Raw genomic sequence first — 15,678 nt, 5'->3', positions numbered from 1 at the left:
TGCCAGCAAATTAAAAATGTTATATCAGGTCTGATTGCGTTAGCAAGATACATAAGTGCACCAATAGAACTGAGATATGGTACTTCAGAACCAAGAAGTTCTTCATTCTCTTTTGGAGGTCGAAATGAATCATTTTTCACTTCAAGTGATCGAACAACCATTGGAGTAATTAATGGATGTGCTTTGTTCATGTAAAATCATTTTAACATTTTCTCAATATAGGCAGATTGGTAGACAAAAGACTCCGTCTGTTAAATGTTCAATTTGCAGACCCAATCGCCTTTTGGACCTCTTCGTGGTTCCAATTAGATTTATGTCATCAACATAAACTGCGAGTATAACAAATCTGATTCCGTTTTCTTAATAAAAATACATGGACAAATGATATTATTTATATAACCTTCATTTATCAAGTACTCACTAAGGCGATTATACCACATACGCACTGATGGTTTCAAACCATATAATGATATTTGCAATTTCATTGAGTACATCTTTCGAGACTTAATATATGCTTCAGGAAATTTTAATCCTTTTGGGATTTTTATGTAAATTTCATTATAAAGTAAACCATAAAGGTAAGCTGTAACTATATCCATTAGATGTGTTTTAAGATTTTTATATACAGCTAGACCGATGAGATATCGAAAAGTTATTTCATCCATAACAGGTGAATATGTTTTTTCATAGTTGATCCAGGGTCTTTGAGAGAATCCTTGTGCAATAAGGCGTGCCTTGTATCTGACAATTTCATTTCTCTCATTTTGTTTTAGCACAAAAACTCATTTATAGCCAACTGGTTTTACACCTTCAGGGGTTTGGACTGTAGGTCCTAAAAGCTCACGTTTAGCAAGTGAGTCTAATTCTGATTGAATTGCCTTTTGCCATTCTGGTCAATCACATCTACATCGACATTCTTCGATGGATTTAGGCTCAAAACTTTCACCATATTGCATGAGGTTTGTTGACACCCAATTTTGACCATCCACAACGCAAATTAGCTATTGAGTTTCTTTGAATTTTAAACATTTTGAAATAATTGACTTTTATAAAAATAAAGATATTTTCATGTTATTCTTAACTATTTTTATCTTTTCATAAATTTTAGTATAATATATATATTTCTATATAACTATATCTTTGATTATTATTTTTATGTTTTTGAAATTTTTAGTTTTTTCTAAAAAACAAACAAACCATTCCCACATCAAAAATTAATGAAGAATTTATGGCTTTTGGAGCCTATATAAAGGCTTATATTCTTATTAAGAAGAGGGAAGAAATAGAGGTTTTTTTATCCACCCAAAGTTAGAAATTTTCTTAACTTGGCTAGGATTTTGGACTCTTGTCCTCAGCCTAAATATTGTGAAAATTTCTAGCTTTCAAATTATATTTTTCTTCAAGAAAAATAAGAGATTAAAGTCAAAATTTAGGTTAAGAACAATGTTCTTATAACATCGAACCCACAAAGGTTCGAGTCTAAATTTTAATTTTTCTTTTTGTATATTGGAGTTCCATCAAGCTCTTGGGTGGTAGTGAAGTTGTCTTCCGCTCGTTGTCTTCAGTCTCGCTGCCCGAAAAGAGATAAAATCTTTTTTCAGCTTTATTTTATTTAATTATTTCATATTTTATATTTAGTTGATTCGTAGTCTTATTTTTTTTAGTTAGCATGTATTAACAATAATTAGATTAATGATTGATTTTTTTTTTATAGTTAGCATGTGTTAGGATTAATTAGCTATCATGTGTTAGGATTATTTTAATGAAAGCTCTTAGTTTTGTTCATTATTTTTTCAACTAGTTTTCTTTGATAATATAGATTTTTCATGTTTTCAATTTCTTCATTTAACATGATTTAGATAACAAAGACATGTTTAAAGTTGTTATTTAATTAGAACTTTCATGGCCTAATTGATTTAATTCTTTTTTCTTTAAAATTGATCTAGTTAGCATGTTGTTAGTCACTTCTAGAATGCCCATCAATTTGATAACTTAAAACATCATGATGTATTCCTTGATTTAACTTAAAATGAGTAAATGCTTCTGTAAGTTTATTTTTGGTGTATGTGATATCAATTCAAGTCTATCTTTGGACTCCATCCTTGCATATTGAAAGTTTTTCATTCACTTGAGTCTCGGGTTCACTGATTTCTTCAGGAATATCAGGATTACTCAAATCTTGACCTTTTTCAAAAGGTTCTTTTATAGTATTAACTTTATTATTTTTCACGCTTCTCTTTTTAGAATTTTCATTCTTTGAACTCAATGGGCTACAATGCTTCAGGCGTATTTGGATTCAGAAGCTATTATACTAGTAGATGGTACTTTGGGACATCAATCTGGATAGTCACATTCACTGTAGATATATGTGACTTAGTTATCCGTTTCAAATCAGTAAATGCATCTGGCATTTGATTTGTTATTTTCTGTAAGTGGATGATCTTCTGCACCTCCTGCTCACATGTACGGGTATATGGATCAAAACGATATAATGATGAAACTTTTCACGCAATTTCTCTTTCGAGTTCCTTTTTCTCTCTCCCTAATTGCGGAAAATGTTATTTTATCAAACCGACAATCTGCAAATCGAGCAGTAAATAAGTCTTCTGTCAACGATTAATGGTAGAAAATTATGCAGTGTGAGTCAAACCCAACATATATGTCCAACCTTCGTTGAGGGACCATCTTTGTACGTTGTGGTAGTGCTACAGGCACGTATACCGCACATCCAAAAATTCATAGATGAGCTATAATTGGATCATGACCAAATACTCATTGTGAGGAGAGTATTTGTTATAATTTATCGGTCTGAGACGTACAAGTGCTGCTGCATGTAAGATAGCATGACCTCAAACAGTAATTGATAATTTTATTTTCATTAGTAGAGGTCTTGCGATCAATTGTAGATGCTTAATAAATGACTCTACAAGGCCATTTAGAGTATGATAATCAGCAACATGATGTTCAATTTTTATCTCAATTGATATGCAATCATCAAAAGCTTGGGATGTAAATTCTCCATCATTATCAAGGCGAATAGCCTTAATTGGATAATCTTGAAATTGCGTCCTTAATCTTATTATTTGTGCCAACAACTTTACAAACGTCAGGTTGCGAGATGATAAGAGGCACACATAAGACAATCTTGCTGATTCATCTATTAGGACCATAAAATATCTAAATAATCTACTAGGTGGATGAATAGGTCCACATATATCCTTATGTACACGCTCTTAAAAGTCAGGAGATTCGATGTCAACCTTAAGGGTTGATGGTCTGGCAATTAATTTACCTTGATAACAAGCAACACATGAAAATTCAACATTCAGAAGAATCTTCAAATTCTTTAACGGATGTCCAGTTGAATTTTCAAGAATTCGTCTAACCATTATTGATCTAGGATGACCTATTCGATCATGCCATAGTACAAATATATTTAGATCAGTAAACTTCTGGTTTACGATCAAATGTGCTTCAATTGTATTAATTTTTGCATAATATAGGTCAGACGACAAAGTTGGATATTTTTTCAAAATATATTTCTGGCCTAAAACGCTCTTGGTTATCTTTAAAACTTAAGAAGTTCTTTGGGAATTTAGAAGAGAATAATGCATCTTCTATAACAATATTTGTTCCTTAGGCAGAAATATAATAGCTCTTCCGGAGTCTTCTCTCATTTTTGAATTACCAAAAATTATAGTAACAGTAGATTTTTTTCTAAGCAAGTAGAAAAAAAAATTCTCGTCTTTAAAATTGACATGAATCGTTCTACTATCAATTAAATAAATATCCTCGTGATTGATTATTGATCCAAACAAATTTTGAGGCATATCTATATTTTTCTTCAAAAATAAATAAAGTAAATATTATAATTAAAACATGGCTCATTATACAAATTTTATTTATTTACATGAATTAAAAAATATAAACATATGATTTAGTACATACAAATAAAAAAAATTATCTAAATATTATCAAAGTTATCAATATTCATATTTTCTTTTGATAAATTAAAAAAATCAGATACATTCAAATACATAGACTCAATATTATCTTCAGAGATAAATTTTATCTCTAGATTATTTTCTGTCCTTTTCAAGGATGCCTGATATAGCTGAACCAGACGTTTTGATGACCGGCAAGTCAGGAACCAGTGCCCCATACCTCCACATCTATGACATATACTTTTTAAATTTTTCTTTGGTATAGCTTTTGTTTTTCACTCTTCTTTTTATATTGCTGACTATTTCTTGGTGCCACCCGAGCATCATGATTATAATTTCTTCTTTGACTTCGACCACGATTGGGGTCATGACATCTTTCTCGTTGATTATAGTTTGTCTGATTCACTTTAAGGAGTGGCAAAGAACCAACAGACTGACTATCATGATTTTTCATTAATAGTTCGTTGTGGCATTCAGTAATAAGAAGGTGAGAAAATAATTCAGAATATTTTTTAAAACCCTTTTCGCGATATTGCTACTGGAGGAGCATATTCACCGGTGGAAATGTGGAGTATGGTTTTTTTAAGTTTGTCTTGGCTAAGTGATTTCTTCTCCGCATTGATTTAACTGAGCTATAATTCTAAACAAGACAGAATTATATTCAATTATATTTTTAAAATCTATTAATCTCAAATTGAGTCAATCATGACGTGTCTGTGGAAGGATGATCAACTTCAGGTGGTCATATTTTTCTTTTAGATCCTTCCACAGTTTAACGAGCGTCTTTTAATGTGAGGTAATGTAATTTTAACCCCTCGTCAAGATGGTGGTGGAAAAATATCATGGCTTTGAAACGGTCTTGACTAGATGCCATATTATCATCTTTGATGGTGTCTCCCGAACCCATCGATTCTAGGTGTATTTTGGCATCTAGTGCCTATGATGAGTAACCTTTTTCAGATATATCAAGAGCAACAAATTCAAATTTAGAGATATTAGACATTTTAAGAAAATAAAATTATAACATTTTTATTACTTTTTTAAAATAGCTTGAAGTGATGGAGTCTCGTGTTGATAACGTGTTATAAAATAAAATAACTTAACAAATTAATAAAAAATAGTAAGAGAAAGAGAGAATAGAGAGAAATTTTGTATCCATGTTTTTATTTACACAAGATACATGGCTATTTATAGCCAAATATATCAAAAGATAAGAGAGAAAGAAAAATGCAATTTACTATTAGTGGATCCACACTAGAAAGTGGAACATCCACTTGTTATGAAGATAAGGAAGAAAGCGAAATGCAACATAACAATAATAATGTTTTTCGAGATATGAGTGAAAAATGTTACTCTTGATATATATAAACATTTTTCTGAAGTAGCTAAATTTGCAAATTTTATACACTATAGTTATGGATTTGAAGAAAGGAAAATTACATAAGTTGGCAAACATTACTAATTTATTATTTCATATGGATATAGTCTTATTTTATTACTATTCATGGGTATACTTTGCTGAAATTTGCTATAATTCGTGGGTATAGAATTTGTATAATTCACTATACAATTTACAGTTTTTATATAGCATTTGTATAATTCGCTATACAATCGCAGTTTTTGTATAGCGTTTGTATATTTTGTTATACAATTCGTGTATAATATTTGTATAATTCGCTATACAATTTACAGTGTTTGTATATTTCGATATACAATTCACACACAAAGTCTGTATAATCGCGCACATCAGTCATCTTTAAAGAAAAAGAAATTTGTATATTTTTTTACTTAAAATTCTGTTTATACAAATTTAAATTGATCATAGCAAACATAAATTTTTCATAGTAAGTAATTAGGAAAACTATACTCAAATAAAGTTATTATGCTTAAAAGGTTTGTCATATATGAAATTTTCCCTCTGAGAACAATCCCAATAAAAAAAAGGCAGCCCGGTGCACTAAATCTCCCGCTATTCGCGGGGTCCAGGGAAGGGTCTGACCACAAGGGTCTATTGTACGCTATTGTACACAGCCTTACTTTGCATTTTCTGCCAAAGGCTATTTCCAAAGCTTAAGTCCGTGACCTCCTGATCACATGGCAGTAAATTTACCAGTTACTCCAAGGCTCCCCTTCTAGAACAATCCCAATATTGTCTATTTATTCAATTTGCATAAATCCCAAAGCATTAAATAGAAGCCCAAAAGAGTAACCCAATCAACTCTGAGCCCAAGCCCAACAGGCCCATCAGACCTTTGAAGAGAATTAATTTCTAGAAATTTATGCTTTGTACAAAGACATAAACACCCCCACTTTAATACAAAGACCAAAATTTCCTTGTTCTCCATAGTCATTATAGTCCCTACGTCTCAGAATACTCTTTAAGAAAATGTTAATTAAGAGCAATATTTGATTAGTTTACCCTTATTTATGCCTTACGATATAATCTTTTTTCATTAAATATTCACTCTACATATTTGTGTGCCATAATTGAGGTGATTGTGGTCTTCAAGAACTATAACTCCAAAATTAATCCAAACTCAAATTTTTTGTTCTTAGAAAACTTGCTATATTAAATCATATATTGTCCATGTACTTAGCTTAATTGTCACATATAACCAAATACTAATGAAAGGTTTGAAGGAGTGCTTTGAAGCAACAGTAAAGTAGTTGTTGGCGTATGACTTATAAATCGCGTGTTCAAGGCTTGCATTAAATCGCGTGTTCAAGGCTTGCATTATATAAGTTGTCTACATCACACTCCATAAGTTTGTCCGAAAAGCCTTGCGTTCACACAAGATACTTTGTCTGAAAAACCCCGTGTGAACATAGAATACTTTGTCCATCGAACTACCCTTTTAACTAATGTTTAGTCTTTTTTCAACCTGTTATATCCTATTTGCACATTTTGAAATAGCAACATATGAGATTGAAGGAACCTTTTTAAAGTTCAAACTGAAAAAGAAAAAAATGTTTCTAATCCAAATTGTAGACACAAACACAACCACTTAAAATTTAAACAGGTAGTTCATTACATAGAGGAGGTGGAGGATGCACTTTGTTCCTCTCATTTTTTTCTTATTTTTTTTCCCTTTTATTTGTCAAAATTCATCAAACATAAACCTCCCCATACTAACAAACATAACACACTAGCTAAATTAACTTAAATCCAAAAGTACTTAAGACTCAAGACAAAACATTACCCAAAGACCAGTTCACATCAAGCAGAGTTTCTGATCTAGTGTTCAGAACTTGTTTTTGTACCAGAAAATACCTTTGCCTTGAGATGATTCATCTTTCTCGACGTAGAGGCACTCTTTTGCTTCCCTCCACATTGCCTTGAAAATCGGGGTTCCATCGAATTGGTAGTAGTCACCGAGTAATGGCTTGACTGCTTTGGTTGCCTCCATCGCGTTGTAGTGTGGCATGGTTGAGAACAGATGGTGCACCACGTGAGTGTCGGTGATGTTGTGGAAGACCTTGTTTAGAAGGCCATAGTCTCTGTCACAGGTTGCCAAAGCTCCTCTTAGCCAATCCCACTCGGTTGAATCGTAGTGAGGCAATGATGGGTGAGTGTGCTGCAAATAGGTGATTAGGACAAGGAAGGCGTTCACAACGAGGAGGGGTACACCGTAGATGCATACTAGCCAAGCTAGACCTTTCACCAAGGCAACACGGTATAGCAGATAACAAACTCCGAGAACTCCAGCATCAGAAATGAAGATCTGTAGCCTCTCACGGTTGTTGTAGATTGGGCCATAAGGGTCGTAGTGACAGGCAAATCGGTCATAATGTCTGCCGGATACATTGAAGGCCAAGTACAACGGCCAGCCAAGAGTGAGGGTGATTGTAAGTGAGAGAACCCTGCCTGGTGGATTGTTCAAGTACTTGGAATACCAACCGAGCTGGGATTTAGGCTTAGGCACAAAGACCTCATCACGCTCGAGGGAGCCAGTGTTGGAGTGGTGGCGACGATGACTATATTTCCAAGAGAAGTACGGCACCAACAGAGCGGAGTGAAGGATAAGTCCAACGGTGTCATCAACCCATTGGTAATCACTGAAGGCATGGTGGCCACATTCATGGGCATTAACCCAAATTCCAGTGCAAACACAACCCTGGCAAATCCAGTAAATAGGCCATGCAATGTAGCAAAATGGGGATGGAAGGAGATGGAAGTAAGTGGTTGCAACGTAGTACATGATGAAGACAAGTATGAGGTCATACACAACATAGGAGAATGAGCGGGTGAGAGATCTTTGAAAGCAGTGAGGTGGGATAGCCTTCTTGATATCACCAACTGTGAAAGGGGGTTTCGAGGTTGGTACCTTTTGTAGAGGATTCTTCTTTTCTTCAGTCTTGCCGTTTGGAGCAGACATACGACCACCAGCTCCCATTTTCGCTAAGCTGCCTCCTCTTCAATCCCAAACCTGTAAACTGTACATTAGGCTCGATTCCTAAACAAATGAATGCATCAAAGAATTAAGTTACTATTTGCTAATCTAGCCTGAACAAATGAGGTGTGGTCCCCCTAATCTACCTTTCATGTAAGGTCTTGATTTAGAGATCACAATCATTGGCAGGGAAGTAATACCAAATCAACAATTCAATCTACTGACAGAAACCTGAGGTCAATAGCAATGCGGTCCACATAAAATTCAAAAACAGAAAATTGAGGCCAGAAACATGATAGGCCACATCATGCAGATTAGACCACACAGTATGCAAACACTTTCAGCCCATTACAGCTAATAATACTAATAAATGGACATATCAAGTCACCGTCATGATCATTCAAGTCCAAAATCTTGCCAAAGCTTGCAATATATTCCTTCAGCATTAATTATTTTCACCATTTCTCCCCAACAGCTCCCTGCTATTCTTTTTGTAGGTACAACCTATAATTCTTATTCTATAACCGTGGTGTCAGGGCAAGCTTTTGCACACCTCGACTAATTCCACAAAATACTTGTCACCTCCCACTAGCAACACATAACTCGTGTCCATCAAAACTATGGGAAAAAGTCACCAAGGCTTAAGACCTCACCTACTATTCTTATTTTTTACTAACCTCTCGTTAGTATTATCCGAAAGCATTAGTCATAACACCTCAAATTTCCATGAATGGACAATAATATCATTATAATTGCATGAAAATTTAGTTAAAATAGCTTAGAAGAAGTGAAGTTTCCAAGATCATCAGTAATTAAATACAGTAAAATTTCAAACCATATGCTGAGTGTCTAAACCAAATGAAGAAACTAGATGCATGAACTAAGATCAGTAATAGTAAACTAGATTACTTACTACACATCTAAACCAAATGAAGAAACAAGATGCATGAACTAAGATCAGTAATAGTAAACTAGATTACTTACTACACACAAACACACACGCACGCGCACCTAATTTATGTATGTGCAAAAAGAAAGTTGGCATCAATCATTTAGTTTTCATCACTTCAACAGGAAGTATATTGTACCTAATGCCTAAAGTATATTACGCCAGTTTCAACATCTAAATAATTGGACAAGAAGTCGATTACATAATAAGAGTTCCTTCACGAAAACACTTCTCAAATGCATAAATAAAAAACCTAATAGACATCTCACCAAATTTTTAGGCCCCTACAAAATAAAATCTTCTCACTGATCGATTATGCCCAAAAAATAATGTTTTCTAACTATCGGTAGGTAAACAATTAGTCAAATAACATATTTGACACTATTAACATCTTGATTAAGTTACAATATTTATTATTAGAGCTGACATTTTAAATATTTAATAGGATAGGACAAACGAAAATAAATCATCTAGTATTTTTTTCCCCGTGAAATAACGTATGTATGTAACTTTCATTTCTGACAAGTTATTGCACTGTTTCCAGGTCCTTCAAATTCAACAAAGTACAACATTTATGCAACTAATCAAAGAAGAAATAATTAGCCTAATTCAACTCAACAACAATGAATGTTACTTTAATTAGCTATATGCTATGACCATTAGACCCTCATTTATTAATTAATTATATAAGGTAAACTAGTTTTAGAAGCCGTTTGGATTGGCTTATAAGCTGTTTTCAGCTTTTTTTGAGTGTTTGACTGATCAACTTAAAGTCATTTTGTGCTTAAAATAAGCCCCAATAAATAGTCGGGTTTATTTGTATGAACTTATTTTAAGCAATTTATAAGTTGAAAACAGCTTATAAGTCCAAAAAAAAAAGTTGGCCTGCACCTATTTTTTTTTTAACTTATAAGCAGTTTTCAACTTATAAGCTGCTTAAAAATAAATCAATCCAAACATGTTATTAATAACATCCACCAAACAACCGATTAAATTAGATAGCAAAAATAAATTTAATTTTCATTACTACAACAGTCATAAAATCTTATAGGGGTCCACTTGAGCATTTACAAAATAGAAGAGAGAGAATAAATAGTATTGTGGTGGTAAGTAGAAAAAAGAATTATTCAAACAAGATTTCAAAAAAGTACAAAAAATAACATAGCCCAAAACTATTTCTTTCTTTCTCAGAAAGAACATAAATTACACATCACAAATCCTAGATCAGAGAAAGAGAAAATAGTTAATCCCACCGTCTCAATCCGAGCACGGAATTTAAGAAAAAAAAGGAAAACTATCAATACTTTGTGATCTAAAATAGGCCACAAGTATTCGTGTGAGTACAATAAATCGTCCCGTCAATGATAAAATAGATATTTTAAAGTTAAACTATTACTCTTTCCGTTGATCGTGTTTGACTGAACACAAAATTTTAAAAAGAAGCATTTTTGAAACTTATGGTTTAAAATAAATCACAAAAATTTATACGACTCTCATAAAGGGTAAAATGGTCATTTTAAAGTTGAAATATTACTAAATATAAAATGTCTCATTTTTTTTGGAAAACTAATTATAAAAAAAAGAGTGTCACATAAATTGAAACGGAAGAAGTACTAACTATAGAAAATGTGTCATTCTTGTTTTGGACGAACTAACAAGAAAAGAGTGTCACATAAATTTGTAACGTAAGAAGTACTAAATATAGAAAATGTGATTAACAAGAAAAGAACATCACATAAATTAAAATGGAAAAAGTATGTGATATCTTCCCAAATGCCTAAGCTTTGGTGAAAGGAATTACCCGTTCTGAGCGGGTGCTACATGATTTATTACCCGATCTACATTGGCAAAAAGGTTAGCATAATAGTCGAGATACGCACAAGTTAATCTGACCATTGAAGGGTCCATACAGAACCACTATAGTACATCTTGACCATTCAAAGGAGCAACATACTGATAATTCCTATGTGCTTAAAATATTCATATGTCCCCATCCTACAAGGTAATAAGATACAGAGAACCTATGGCATAACTTATTGTACATATAACAAATAATTTCATAAAAAGGGATACATTGAATCATTCAATCAGATATTACAATAATGAACCTTTGGAGCAAAGATCGATTCGAGCCGTGAAAATAGCTATTAATACTTATAGGCATAAGTTGTTTACATCATACACATCCCTTTCGGCGTAACCCTTTCTCGGAACTTATCAATGATAGATATTTTGTGCAACAAGTTAAATGAATCATTTATTTTAATTTTTAGATGTAAATAAAATGTGTCAAAATCACAACAACCAACATAAATCAAATCAAATACAGGTAAAACGATTAAAGAAAATGAAAGCATTTCTTTATCTAAGAAAGTCAAATCCTTTACATTTTTTTTTAACTTTTATTTCAATATGACTATGATTGATATAATAATGTAGATTTGGACTATAGCAGCCATCACAAAAGACTGAAACTTTCATCTTTCTACCCCTAAAACATTTCAAATTCTCACATAAAATACTACATTAAGAAAAAAAATCCACCAAAATTAGAGGAAAAATTGTACTTTCTCAATCAGACAAAAATACAAAACACCCAAAAAAAATAATTATATATATATATATATATATATATATATATAACAAGTGCCTCATGCATGCAAAGAATCACACAAAAGGACAATAAAATCACAATTTGCAAAAACTATGAGAAACCCATTATAGATCTGGATGATAAAAACAATAATGCAGCTGATTTTTCCACCAAAATCAATTAAAAAAATACAGTTGAATGAATAAAATAGTGATTCTCAGAGGAAACAAATTCTGAGAAATCAGCTTTTATGAAATCAAAATGCAGGTAAATAAATAGTTATCCTTAAGAGCTAAAAATCTAATTTTTTTCACCATAAAAACACAAAAATCAATCCAAAAAAAAAACCACTTCAAATCAAGCTTTATAAAATCAAATTTTCATAATGGAAGAAATTCTAAAAGCTGAAAATCTCATTTTTTTTCACCATAAACACAAAAATCAATCCCAAAAAAAACCGACTTCAAATCGAGCTTTATAAAATCAAAATTTCATAATGGAAGAGATTCATAAAGCTAAAAATCTAATTTTTCCACCATAAACACAATAAAATCAATCAAAAAAAACTCAACCCAGGAGAAAAAAAAGACACCCACAATGAATCGAGCTTAAAAAAAAATCCACCAAAATCAATCAAAAAAAATCACCCCAGAAAAAACCCACATCAAATCAAGCACCTTCAAACATTATCAAATCAAAATGCAGATGAACAAATCGAGATTCTTGGATTAAAAAAAACTGATTTTTCCACCATAAATAGACAAAAATCAATTAAAAATCATCCCAGAAAAAACCCACATCAAATCAAGCTCAAATAACTCTTATTTTTCCACCAAAATCAATAAATCAAAAGACCCACAAAGAATCAAACATCTTCAAGCTTAATCAAATCAAAAAAAAAGATTCTTAAAATTCAGAAAACAAATACCTCGAGAAAAGCAAAAGCACCCTCTTTCTCCTTCACCCCCCACACCCTCTCTCTCTCTATCTCAATGAAAAAGAGAGAATATTATTAATTTTATTTATTTTTGTTTCTGAGGGAAAATAGGATTTTTCACAAATAAAAACTAAAAGTGTTTGGTGTATATATATACATCACATGCATGCTTTCTAAACGGAATAAGCTCTCATGTATCCACGTGTCATTATCCCATTGGTTGTTTAACACGTCATTCATAAATCTTGGTCTTTCAAAAAAATATCTTTGCACTCCCAAAAAAAAATGTGAGATCGTCTTTTAGTTTTACATTACTTGGCTTTAGTTGTTTTGATACGTCTTTGAAAAAAAATTAATCAAAAGTTCTTTTATAAAATTGACTATTTCATTTTTAATATGTGATAAAAATAACATTATTATTTTGTGATTTTATTTCAATCAAATATGAAATAAATTTAATTTAAAATTAATCTTATAATTAATTATCTCTTATTTCCGATACGAAACGACTCTCAAGGATAATATGAAAAAAAGTAATAAAATTGTATGACATATTTTATCATTTTCATATATTTGAGCCTTATTGACATGACATATTTTTTAATAAAATTTTAATTAGGATATATTTTATTAAATTAATTTTATTAATGAAGTTTTTATTGCTACTATCATGTAGTTGTTTAATATTAAAAATAGTATGAGAAAAAAATAGTAAAATTTTCTTGATTTATTAAACTAGACAAGTTAAATGATAGAATTATTTGTAATGTAGGGGTGAAGGAAAATGAAATTAATAAAGTATTTGGAGATTTACTTTTAGAATATTTGGAACTTGTAAGTTGTAAACCCTTCAATAATTACACTTCGACCCACATACTTTTATTTTACAACAATTTGCTTCCTAACTTTTCTCTTGAATATGTATTACTTTGTACGTTAGAAAAAGATTAAAGAGTTACTTATCAAACTAAAGTTTTTTGAGTCTAGATTTAGCGAATTGTCAATTCAATTATATACGTTTTAAGTAGGAAGACTAAATCATCATCTAATTACATTCAATCTTAACTGACTAAAAAAATAATTTTAAACCAAAGTATATCGATGAGGAAAAAATGAGCCAAAATTCTAATGGAGATAAAGTTAAACCTTTTTGCAAAGTATAAGGAAAATCTATGCCTTATTTCTTGAAACAATTTTTACAGGGCTGAGGGTCAACTCACTTGACGAACTCCATGTCTTCCTTAATATAAGTGAGGGGTTCAAACCTCATATATTTTGTAGTATTTTTTTCCCTCGTCCTTTTGATGAAATGAATGTTGTAGGTTAGGTTGGGAAGAAAGAGATTAGTCAAAGATCCAATATTGTTGGGCTATACATGCAGCATTGTCTTCATACAATATTGTTGGAGCGTCTTTTGTCAAAGAAAGACCACATGTTTCTTGAATGTGTTCAGTTATTGATCTTAACCAAACACATTCTCGACTTGCTTCATGAATGGCTATTATCTCTGCATGATTTGAGGAAGTGGCAACCATAGTTTGCTTTGTTGAACGTCGTGATATAGCTGTACCACCACATGTAAATAAATAGTCTGTTTGCGATCGACCTTTATGGGGATCAGATAAATATCCCGCATCTGCATAACCGATTAATTGTGATGTGGAATTATTTGAGTAAAACAATCCCATATCAATGGTACCTCGAAGGTATCTGAATATATGCTTAATTCCATTTCAGTGTCTGCGTGTTGGTGAAGAACTAAATCTTGCTAACAAATTTACTGAGAAAGCTATATCTGGTCTAGAATTGTTGGCAAGATACATTAATGCACCAATTGCACTAAGGTATGGTATTTCAGCACCAATAAGTTCTTCATCATTTTCATAAGGCCGAAACGGATCTGTATTAATATCAAGAGATCTCACAACCATTGGAGTACTCAATGGGTGTGCTTTATCCATATAAAATCTCTTTAAAATATTTTCAGTATATGTTGATTGATGGACAAATATCCCATTTGTAAAATGTTCAATTTGTAGACCAAGACAAAATTTTGTCTTTCCAAGGTCTTTAATTTCAAACTCCTTTTTCAGGCATTTTACTGCCTTTGAAAGTTCTTTCGGAGTTCCAATAATATTCAAATCATCAACATATACTGCTATTATGACAAATTCAGATTCAGACCTTCTCATAAAGACACAAGGGCAAATTGATCATTTTTATATCCTTCTTTTAGCAAATATTCGCTAAGACGATTGTACCACATTCGCCCTGATTGTTTCAACCCGTACAAGGATTTCTGAAGCTTTATTGAACAATTTTCTCGAGAATCCTTGTATGCTTCAGTCACTTTGAACTCTTCGGAAATTTTCATAAAAATGTCGTGGTCCAATGAGCCATATAAATAGGCAGTGACCACGTCCATTAAGTGCATTTCAAGCTTTTCATGAACTGCCAAATTCATTAGATACCTGAAAGTAATTGCATCCACCACAGGGGAATATGTTTCCATATAATCAATGTCAGGTCTTTGCGAAAAACTTGGGCTATAAGTCATGCTTTATATCTTACGACTTCACCCTTTTCATTTCGTTTACGCACAAAAACCCATTTGTGCCCTACTCGCTTGACACCTTCAGGTGTTCGAACTATTGATCCGAAAACTTCACGTTTTTCAAGTGAAGTTAACTCTGCTTGAATTGCATCCTTCCATCTTGGCCAATCATTTCTCTGTTTGCATTCATCGACAGATTTTGGTTCAAGATCCTTATCTTGTTGCATTATTTCAATGGCAACATTATAAGCAAAAATATTATCGATCACAATATCATTTCGGTTTCACCATTTTCCTGTCGAGACATAAC

The 15,678-nt window shown here is 32.1% G+C and overlaps 1 protein-coding gene across 1 annotated transcript; it reads right to left on the bottom strand.

The window, feature by feature from the left end:
- Positions 1 to 6,927: 6,927 nt before the first annotated feature.
- On the bottom strand, positions 6,928 to 12,945 carry LOC129887782 (delta(12)-fatty-acid desaturase FAD2-like). The gene is made up of 2 exons (XM_055963005.1): positions 12,806 to 12,945; positions 6,928 to 8,371 (listed from the first exon to the last, which is right to left on the bottom strand). The coding sequence occupies exon 2, from the start codon at positions 8,336 to 8,338 to the stop codon at positions 7,187 to 7,189; it is 1,152 nt and encodes a 383-aa protein (XP_055818980.1). The 5' UTR covers positions 8,339 to 8,371; positions 12,806 to 12,945; the 3' UTR covers positions 6,928 to 7,186.
- Between the last annotated feature and the right edge of the window lie 2,733 nt (positions 12,946 to 15,678).

This window comes from Solanum dulcamara, chromosome 4 (assembly GCF_947179165.1).
Source record: "Solanum dulcamara chromosome 4, daSolDulc1.2, whole genome shotgun sequence".
NCBI classification, from domain to species: Eukaryota; Viridiplantae; Streptophyta; class Magnoliopsida; order Solanales; family Solanaceae; genus Solanum; species Solanum dulcamara.
This window is presented reverse-complemented; position numbering and strand designations above follow the sequence as displayed.